Below are 10,678 nucleotides of genomic sequence, written 5' to 3'. Positions count from 1 at the left end.
CCGCTCTTAGCAGCATTGCATTGGTTCGGAGATGGAAAGCAGACCGCGTCTTTCCTTCTAAAACCGTTTCTCTCTTTCCGTTGCAGACCCTCGGGCACATCGGCAAAGTGATCAAGGTCTATGGGGATGGAGATTTGCGAGTGTCGGTGTCAGGGCAGTCCTGGACCTTTAACCCCGCTTGCCTGACAGCCTATCAGAGAGATGAGGAAGCGAACCTCATGACGACGGAGAATGCAAAGGAATCAAAAAGTGAGATAGTGAGAACAGAGATGCTTGATCTGTCAGGGATTGTGAAACGGTTGCTCTGGTGTAACAACAGCAACGTTTTTTGGACAGTGTTAAACTCCAGCTGCCTGTTCTTCCCCAGACAGAGCTCCAAAACCAAGTTGTGCCTTAACTGGGGGAGCAAAGCTGGTCTTAGCAGGAACATACAGAATGTAGGACTCAGAAATGCTAATCGTAGCACTGCCCTAGGGTTCAGTATTTGCTTCTGCCTTGATTTGTCTCTATTTCCTGTTCCGTCCTGCTGCACTTCCTGTAGGAGGATACTAGCTCTTGAATGCTTGTGAAATATTCCCGGGTTCTTGTGTGGAAGTGTTGTCAAATCAACAACCGTTTTGCCCCGTCCACCCTGAAATTGAATTTGGCATCACATGATGTCTAGAGGAGATTTTGTCTGGTTTTGCTCATAAAATTGGTGTAGCCTCTCCATACTTATTTCCTTTAGATGACAGGATCGTGCAGGAGAGAGGACAGACCTGTGGGGTTTTTTTTTTTCACTTTGCTGTGTAGAAGGGTCTGAAACTGTTTGCTCGAGTTAGACTTCAGGGAAAACTTGCGTATGAGCCCAAACTTTTTAACTGTGCTTTGCCTGGACAACTCCAACACCCTTCAAGCACTCAAAAGTCTGTAATTAGAGGGCCCATTTGAAAAGACCTGTATTTCTGCCCTACAGCACTTTTTCCCAAACCAGGCATTCCTCTTCAGATTAATTGCCTTTTAGTAGTGATTTTTCTGTCTTGGTCTTCTGTAGCATGGTCTCCTGGGTTCTCAAAACATCAGGCTTGTAAAGCAGAACTTCTGTGTAGGCTGCAAATTTGTAAAGCTCTTTGTGTGAGCTAAATATTAGAGGTTCAGCATTTTTAGCAGGCCCATACTGTGGTTATACAGCTGTGCTATGCCAACTGTACGCTTATGTACACATCCTCTTTGCCTCTCTTAACCTGTGGCTGTTTCTCATTCCTACCAGGTACTTTGATCACTGCATTGGAGAAACTGGTGTCCCAGAAGACAGATTCAGAGCACGCAGGGTGCCTGGTCATTTGTGCAGCACTCAACAATGCAGCTAAAGTTCGGGAGCTCCTTCAGAAGTACCCAGACAAGGCAAGTTTTAAAGATGTCCTGAACAGTTCTTTTTGCTGCTCTTCTTTAAAATACTGTCAGAAATTTTTTTAGTCAAGAATGGAAAAGGATGGGAGAAAAAGAATAGATTTTTCAGACCTAGTATTAGTTCCTAATTGCTGGAAAATTATTGTGCTGCAATTTAGGATTAAATTTGCATGTTAAATGTGCATATTTTATGGCTCCAGTTTGTGTTATTAAGTCTGAACTACACTTAAGTCCTTAGAGAGCATTTCCAAAGGTGCTTTTCTCAGGATTCCTGTATGGACACTGCACCTGTAGAGACAGGGGATGAGGTATTTATCTGAAAACAGTTGCAAGATGTCCAAGTATCTGGCCTCTGTCTGAAAAGAAAGGTTGTGTCTGGCTGAACATGTGTGTCCTTAGATGACCTTACAACATGGAATTGCTGGAATCAGGAGAGCGAAAAGCTGCCCAGATCCTGATGCTGTGCATGTTTGTTCAGTGTCTTATCTCATGTCTGATTGGAGCAGGGAACTAGTCTTGACTTGTTGCTGAACAATTTAAATCTTGCAGAGTGCCAAACTCGCATCTCCTCAAATCGCTGCTCTTTCAAGCTGCCTGTTTGAAGGTTCAAACCCCTTCAGTGAGGGGTGCAGGGTTTATAAACAGGTTAAAAAAGAACCAAAGTATTTCAGAAGTGTCCTTGGAAACCATTAGTAACAAAACATATGTTTTGTTGAGGCTATGTCTACATGGCTGGCAGGAGCAGCTGGATGTGTGAACCAGGAGAAGTAGGATCAATTCTGAAGGAACCCCTGTGAAGCTGATTTAGTGGGTAGTTGGTATGTATTCACAGAGTGGAAGGGGTTGGAAGGGGACCTTTAGAGATCATCTAGTCCAACCCCCCTGCCAGAGCAGGATCCCCTAGAGCAGATCACACAGGAACAAGTCCAGGGGCTTTGGAAAGTCTCCAGGGAAGGAGACTCCACCCCCTCTCTGGGCAGCCTGTTCAGGGCTCTGTCACCCTCCCAGGGAAGAAGGGTTTCCTTATGGTCAGGATGAACCTTCTGTTTCCAGTTTATGCCACTGCCCCTCGTCCTGTCACTGGGCACCACTGAGAAGAGCCTGGCCCCACCCTCCTGACACCCACCCCTTAGATATTGATAAGCACTGATAAGATCCCCCCTCAGCCTCCTCTTCTCCAAGTATTATAGTTCTTTATTTACAAGGTTAATGGGGCCTCTGGAGATGGGAGGAATAGACAAATATCTGCAGTTGTTGAATTTATCCCAGACAAGAAAGTGCCAAGAGCTGGGAATCCATAATGTTATTAGTTACTTTTGTTAGATTTCTATTTCTATTCTAATATTTGTATTAATAAATTAGTTATTTCTATTAGAGTACTATATATACACCAAGAGGAGGCTGGATTTGAGGCTTATTTAATAGAGCAAGTTGGAGTTGCTTGCCAAAGCCTTTCCAGCTTATCAGCATTGTCTTTCATGTGTAAATGGAAGAATAACACAGTGGCCTCTAATACCTTCTTGCCAAAATAATTTACCCATTATTAGGAGTGAATCAAGGGGAGTCTTGCCTCTCCTGCCCTCCAGACTGCTCACAGAACCAGCTGCAGGGAAGAAAACCTTTGTTTTCCTTGCCAGTCTGTTGAGGTTTTGCTAGCTCCTTCATCTTTTCTCCTTAGCCTCCCACTGATTTCAGTAGCTTCTTTTCCTTTTTTTTTTTTCCCCTTGCCTTTCATACAGCCTTCTTCAGTCCCTTTAATTCTCAAGAAGTCTCACTGCAGCACTTCAACACCTGATGTGCCCTCCATTGTCCCAAGTAAAGCACCTGGACAACACAGAACAATGGGGACTTGGCATCTTCAAAGCCTTATGCAAAGCTCATTTGATCTCCTCACACATTTTCCTATTGGGAAGTGAATTGTTGGCAGAGATGTCAAGAAGTATTCTGCTTGCAGGCTCAGAGGGGTTTGGCATCAGAGCTGCAATTAGAGTAGCTTCTAGCTCTGTTCACTCGCTTCTCCCTTATGGATGAAATCTGCTGTCCCTTTCCTCTTTAGAAATATTCTGGGACAAGGTCAGCCTTGTATTTGATGCACATAAAGTGCAGCCAACAGGGCCTGGATTCTGCTCAGCACTTCTGAGCCTGCAACTGTTCTGCAGCTAGTGATTTCCATCCTGCTAGGCCTGCTCTAGGGCAGAGCTAAGGCCAGAACACAAGGCGAGGTCTTTCCTAACCAAGATGTTGCTGTGTCTCTGTCCTTCCTGTAGGTCGACATAAAGGACAAGGGCAGAACTGCCCTGCAGATTGCATCTTATCAGGGGCATCTGGATGTTGTGAAGATTTTGCTGCAGGCACATGCCACTGTCAACCTAAGGGATGAAGAGGGGGATACAGCACTGCACTACGCAGCTTTTGGGTAGGATATCTTTCTTCTTCCTATCTCTGATACAAGGCCAAAAGGGCTGCCAAAGGACATTCCTAGATATAAATGGGCAGTCTATGTGAAGGATGTGTGGCTGATGGAGGCTTTTCTCTGGTTTTACCTTACGTTAGAAATTGGTCTTGGAGTTTCAGGGCCACAGGTGCATTTCTTGGGGCACTAACAACTTCCACAGCTAGGTCAGTTTTCATGCTAGATATTTTGAGAGGAATCAGAAAAAGTGATGAGGAGTTTTTAGTGTTTAGGCTTTTTTTGAGGGGGAAGAGGGAGTGGGGTTAGTTTGGATGAGTTTGTTTGATTGGTTTCTGTGAGTGTATGTGCTTTCCAGACCAAGAGAAAGGTTGAATTGTGTTGTCAGTTGCCAGGGAAGAATTCGTTATTAAGAGCAGGAGATTCCTGTTGATTTAAAGCAAAAAGACAGCAGATTCTAGAGTACAAATTAGTAAGGTTTTGTTGTGGGGTGTTTTTGTAATACTAAGAGGAAGTGGGATGAGTTCAAGAGGATACAAAACCCAAGAAGTTCTGTTGCCTTGCAAAGAAGAAGGATTTATTCTGCAGAGCATTGAATCTAATCTGTCTTACTCTTTGCTTTTAAATCAGAAACCAAGCTGAGGTTGCCCGTGTGCTTATTGGTAAAGGAGCCAGTCCAGACCTGTTAAACAATGCAAAGTGCACAGCTTTGTACGTTGCTGTTAGCCAAGGATTCACAGAGGTGGTGCAGACCCTCTGTGAGCTCAACTGTGATGTCAACCTCCCAGTAAGTCTTGGGTTTTGTGGGATTTGAGGGTGGGGTGTTTGGGTTTTTTTGTGGGATGGGTTGGTTGGGTTTTTTTCTGTCTTTTGTCTTACACCATTTATTCTTCATAGTATTTGAAGGTCATTCTCTTAAAATGCACTACTCTGCATTGCACAGGGGAAGTGTTCCTTACCTTCAGTACTCTGAAATTCCAGGTTTGGGTCTGCCCCTTCATCATCATGAGTCTGCTCAGCTCAATCCAGTAGCACTCTGCTGTGCTGGACTTGGGCTTCCAGTGAGAGCTGAGCTGCTGCTCGTGTGTGTTGCTGAAACACCCCTGTTCCCAGCAGTAAGGAGTGGTGAGGCTTATAAGACCAGCATTTAGGAGCTAGATGGCAGTGATGGTGAATTGGACCCAGACCCATTTTTAGGGTGGGACTGACCGGTGCTGGGTCAGTCTCTCAAGGCCGGTTAGGAATGTCAGCACCTGCCTGCTCAGCAGCTGGTTTCTAGACCTGGGGAAACGATTTCACAAAGGCTGTGAAACTGCTCTGGATGCCCGTGATGTTTGGCCTGGAGTTGATGTGACCTGGGGACACTGTGTCTTGTTGTCTTCAACTGTCCCTCAGGGTGAGCTGTTCCAGTGGACACTCTGAGGTGGGTAACCTGTACTCTGCTTTTGGTTTCCTTGCACAGGATTCCCAGGGAGACACCCCCTTGCATTATGCTATCACTGCAGATTACCGAGTCATTATTGAGATTCTCACTGAAGTACCCAATATAGACTTCACTGTCCAGAATTGTCACGGCTTCAACCTGCTCCACTATTCTGCTCTAAAAGGCAACAAGCTGTAAGTGGCCTTTTTTTCATTTTAATCCTTTTACAGGTGTTAACTCGTGCTGTGAGTGCCTTAATGGGAAGGAGACAGTGGATGTAGTTGAAGTTGCTCATAACTGTTGAGCAGAAGAGGTATAGCTGCCTCTTCTCATTGTTTTCGTTCCTGATAAAGTAACCCTTCCATCTCTGTTAACCTCCAACACTCTAGAGCCATAAAGAAGATTCTAGCAAGAGCTCGGCAGCTGGTTGACTCCAAAAAGGAAGATGGCTTCACTGCCCTACACCTTGCTGCTCTCAATAATCACAAAGAAGTGGCAGAAATTCTCATCAAAGAGGTATGAAATACCCACCCCAGGCCAAAACCACCGACCACAAAAGCTCCCATCTGTCCCACTCCCAAAACCTCACATTTCCTAAGCACTACGGAGTTAATGCTGGACTCACAAGAATGTCTCTGTCTCTTTGAAGAGCTTACATTGTTTGCCAGGCTTTGAAGAACAGGGGTTGGCATTCATGGTGGTATTTTCCCTTGGCACTGGCAGTAGAGAAGAAGGGTGTTTTGCAGGCTAGAACAAGGTGGGTTGGAACTGGAGTTTGCTGAGAAATGTTCTGTGAGGTGATGGGTGTGAAGGGAAAAGACTTCAGAAGAGTTGGTAACGTGCTGTTTAAGGAGTGTGTAGATCTGTATTCAGAATCTTCCCTACCTCATAGGTACAGGTCAGAGCTCAGTTCCCCTCACTCTGTGTGAACACTAAAGCCACCCTGCTACTGGTTGCTCTGTGGTGAGTTTCCCCCTCTTCATGTTCATGAAAGAACATCTGAAGTCATGTATTTCATTTCAATGCAGAACAAAATATTTTGACGTGTTTACTCCAAGTTACTTACCTTTCTTCAGCCTTAAGTGCTAGACTTGCCCCTGGTGAGCAGCATTCTTTAGCAATGAAAACAACAACCTGGAGGATGGCAATCTAATTGTCATTTTTCTGTTGAGTTTTGTGGAGTCAAAGTCTCTGTCTCTGCTTTCAGGTGATAGTGTCAATGAAGGTGACACCTACATATCAGCACTCCTGGGTTTATTTCTTCTTCTCAGTGGTTTGTTGCCTGAGATTTCCATCTTTACAAAGGGGATCCAAACCACTATAACGAGGCTTTAATGTATTTGCAGATGAGTGCCACAGAGGAGCAATGTCTGTGAGCACTAAGCACCTAATACTGCGAGTGCTTTATTTCTGGCATGACCACTGCATTAGCATAGCCGTATCTTTAGAGGCTTTCTGCCTCTAACCTTTGCTGCTGCCTTTCCCTGCAGGGGAAATCAAAGCACAACAGGCAGCAAGGAAGCAATTTTACAGGAGCTAGTCCATGACTGTTCACTTGGAGTTCCTTGATTTGTGTCAGGGAAGTGATGAGTTGTCATATCCAAGTCATCACCAGGGAAATGTTATCTGTGTGTCATGTACTTGGCTTCCAATCCTCCCTTTCTTGCTATTTGAGGAGTGTGGGCCATATGGCCAAGAGAGAGAGAGCTGGATCGTGTAGCTCTCTGGGAGATCTCTATATTGCTGTCCTGACGAAGAAAGACTTCAGACGTGAGGCCTCAACAGGCACCACAGATGCAGCACTCTTCTTCAGTCAAACTCAGCAGCAATAACTCTGATGCAATTTTTCTCTTCAAGGGTCGCTGTGATGCCAACCTCAAGAACAACCGTAACCAGACACCGCTGCACCTGGCTGTCATCCAGGGACACGTCGGGATGGTGGAACTGCTGGTCAGCAAAGGGTGTGATGTCAACGCTGAAGATGAGGATGGGGACACAGCCATGCACATTGCCTTGGAACGGCAGCAGCTAATGTCTGTCATGATGGAGAAGCGTGAAGGGGAGATGGGCCTGTCCCTCCTTTCCAAGGTGAGCTGGGAGCGGGAGAAATACCAGCACCAAGGGCAGGAAAATGCTTGACGATGTTAGAATGACAGCAGATAGTGGGATCTAAGGGGGCAAAGGAAGGCAGGGAAGTTGTGTAAAGCCAGTCCAGATGGGGAGTGTGGAAACAAACCTTCTTGCTTGTGGGAAAGCAATAGATCCCCAAGAGTATGCTTGAATTTATAGCATGAGGCTTCACATAGTCAGACAACAATTCGTACTGTCTCCCTCAGTATTTTTATTAGCATTGTGTGCTTCTTTCTTGACATGGGAAAGGTCATGAATCCAGTTGCAGAGCCCAGAACCACAGCAATTCATTTCTGTCTGATGGCATGGAAAATATGAGGATAGCTAACCACAAACACCCCAGTTATCTGCAGATGTAGAGCAGAATGTGAGAGGTGAGACGTATCAAGCGGAAGGATAAAGGCTGTGTTGTGACAAAGCCTGAACCGAACTGGATTTCGCTTTGTTGCTCTGTATTCATGGATATGCAAGTCTTTCAGGGAAGGCCTTAGATCTAGAAATCAGTGCACGATACGCCAAGGACTGGGAGCATAGTCTGGCTTTTTGGCAAAGATACTAAATTAGCCCTTTAAAGTGGTCTGCCATCCATATAAATACCAATCCATATAAATACCAATTGCAGTGCGGCTTTTTGGCAAAGATACTAAATTAGCCCTTTAAAGTGGTCTGCCATCCATATAAATACCAATACTTAGTTTGCAGTGCAAACCAAGAGTGCAGACATTGATTATACTTTAGGGATGGTGTGAGAATGATTCCACTGTAGAGATCATTTAGTACACTGGAAAATCTGGAGTAGATTTTTTTTTTTTAAAATTGTGATTTGAAAATGATCAGAATGAATTAAACCGACATTCTGAGGAGCTGCATGCTATGTGCCAAACCACCCATTCCTCCTCTCTGCCTCTTGGTGCTTGGAAAAAAACTAGTTCATTGCTCTTTTTCCATTCTGCTCATTACCAAGCTACCAGTGTTGATAGCATGAGTTGATGGGTCAAGTGCATGGCCAAAGATGCTCCAACCTCAGGTCCCCAGGCTTGATCAGCCACTGACATTCCACAGAGACACCTCACACCAGCTCAGCAATCACTTCTTCTGAATTTCTCTGCCTGCACATTCAAGCAGAGAGGTCAGCAGCAAGGGTGGGGTTTGTCATCTCGCTGAAATCTGCATAACAGCTTGTGCTACGGACTGTCAGTAGCTAGTCCTGGATGCAGAAAGTCTTAAAGCACCGTAAAGGACGTGTGCATGCCATTCCCAATAGTATATACAGTAACGTTATATCTAGATGCCATAGACTCCCTACGTCTAATTTTACTTGCCGTGATCTACATGCCCTGGTCTGATAAGTCAGCAGAAAATTTTTGTTGACTCCAAATTATTCTGGATAACGTACACAAACCCCCTGGCTGCTTAAATAGCTGCCACTTCGGGGTTCTTACACCAGCTGTTCCTCAATTGGTATGTAGTGTGGTGTCTTCAGTGCACGTCCTTTACAGTACCTGAAGAAGTGAATGCCTAGTCATATGATTAGTGATGATTAGCACCAGCTAGGACCAGTCTTACGCATTCTTGTTCCTGAAATGCAAGATTTTGGTCTGCTGTTTACATGCTGAAGGATCTCTTTGTGTTTTCAATAAAGAATGCTGAATTAGGCTTTCAAAATGTAAGTACAAGGATTGAGACTTTGTTTAGAACTTCATACAGATCAAAGCCACATAACAGAAACTTCTTCTATTATTAACAGTGTGTTTCTCAACATCTTTTAGCTGCAGGCCTCTGGCTTTCTTGGAAATGTGGAGCTGAATGTTGGAACTGCAATTGCATGTTACTTAGCACAAGAAGGAGCAGATATTAATTATGCAAACCACCGGGGAAAGTCTCCTTTAGACCTCATCACAGACGGTAGGATTGTCCAGATTGTCAAAGACTTCGCACAGAAATTCAGGTAAGCTGTGTCCTTTGGAAATAAGCTGTAGTATACTTCCCTGCAAAATGCAGAGTGCTCCCACAGCACTGTGGTGTCACTGCAGGCAGCTGCTGTTGCAGGAGGTGTGAAGCACCTTTGAAACACTTTGGATGTCAGCCTGAGTACCTCTTGTTTCATCTGGAGCTGGTTGCTGGCTCTTTGTTTCCGGAGGGGTTCTTGAAGGGAGCATATTGCCATGGGAAAGAGCTGGGGAAAAGCAGGTTAATACTGCTCAGGGCAAGCTCAGCCTCTTGACTAACAGAGGGCCCTGGGGCAGTCGAAGACAACTGGCTGCTGGAAGCCAGGAGGTACTTCCCTCTTGCCAGAGTAATTCTGGGTTCTGTTCTACTTTCATTGCATTCTGCAGATATTTAGAGTCTAAACAGAGAAGTGCAGCAAAAGAGTGGGCACCAGAATCCACAGAATTTATTCCAGAGCTAGATAAATGCCTTCCCCCTTTTTTTTCCCCCCCGATAAGAGAAATAGCTGAGAAAATGCCAAAGGGAGAGAGTAGCAGTTCAAAGGTGGCTTTATCTCAGGTTCTGAGAAACTTTTGTTTGGGTTTTGACTTTGCAAACATGAAAGCAGAGTTCTGTTTGATCTGAGGACACAGACCCACCGTTGTGTCACTGCTGGAGGAGGAACCATGCAGCAGCCAGCGTAATTGGCCATGCTTCTGGTCTGTTGTAAATAGCAGGTGAAATGTGTCCCATTAAACATCTTGCCTAGGAATTTTGTCAGTGGAGAATGCGTTGGATTAAGTTTTTTTGCTTAAAGAATGCCAGTTCTTTCAAACTGACGTTTCTTGTAACAGTGTTATCCTGGTTTCAGCTTCTGTGTTGAGGTTTGTCTGGGGGATTTGGGGGTGTGTCTGCAGAGTAAGGGCAGCTGCCGCAGGCTGGGTGCTGGATCACAGACCTAAGTACACCATGGTGTGTCCCCTATCAAAAGACCAAAAACCACAGTACTCCTAGTGGGCCAGGGATTTTTGGCAGTACTGCAGACGTGCTGGTAAATGACCGTCCTTGTCCCTTCTGTTCAATCATTAATCATTCTTGCAGTTCAGGCAGTAGGCCTAGCTAGCGGGTGACCAGCAGGCAAGAGAAGTAATGGATGGATTGGATGCTGAGGGCTTTGGATTTGGGGCTCATAGTGTTGGGTATCATGGAAGCTTGTGTTATGTAAGAGTCAAACTCACAGACAACCACCTCGGGCACTTTTCAGAAACGTGCACATACAGGGGATCCTTAGGGCTGCACTTTTAAAATAGCTTCTAAAAGCTGACTCCTCCCAGCAGATGATTGTACTGCCAGTGCCTTACTGTCGCCCTCCAAAAGAGCAGTTTCAACTTGTGTAA

The 10,678-nt window shown here is 45.1% G+C and overlaps 1 protein-coding gene across 2 annotated transcripts in view; it reads left to right on the top strand.

Annotated features, from left to right (window-relative positions):
• MIB2 (mindbomb E3 ubiquitin protein ligase 2) overlaps positions 1-10,678 on the top strand; it is a 32,866-nt gene that overhangs the window by 19,082 nt on the left and 3,106 nt on the right. For both annotated transcript variants that reach the window (XM_010147170.1, XM_010147171.1), the window contains exons 8-15: positions 87-249; positions 1,250-1,383; positions 3,657-3,805; positions 4,430-4,586; positions 5,262-5,416; positions 5,612-5,738; positions 7,080-7,310; positions 9,122-9,300. In XM_010147170.1, coding sequence (XP_010145472.1) covers positions 87-249; positions 1,250-1,383; positions 3,657-3,805; positions 4,430-4,586; positions 5,262-5,416; positions 5,612-5,738; positions 7,080-7,310; positions 9,122-9,300 — 1,295 coding nt within the window. The remainder of the gene's footprint in view (positions 1-86; positions 250-1,249; positions 1,384-3,656; positions 3,806-4,429; positions 4,587-5,261; positions 5,417-5,611; positions 5,739-7,079; positions 7,311-9,121; positions 9,301-10,678) is intronic.

The sequence above is a fragment of the Eurypyga helias genome, unplaced genomic scaffold, assembly GCF_000690775.1.
Source record: "Eurypyga helias isolate BGI_N326 unplaced genomic scaffold, ASM69077v1 scaffold11322, whole genome shotgun sequence".
In the NCBI taxonomy this organism is placed as follows: Eukaryota; Metazoa; Chordata; class Aves; order Eurypygiformes; family Eurypygidae; genus Eurypyga; species Eurypyga helias.
This window is presented reverse-complemented; position numbering and strand designations above follow the sequence as displayed.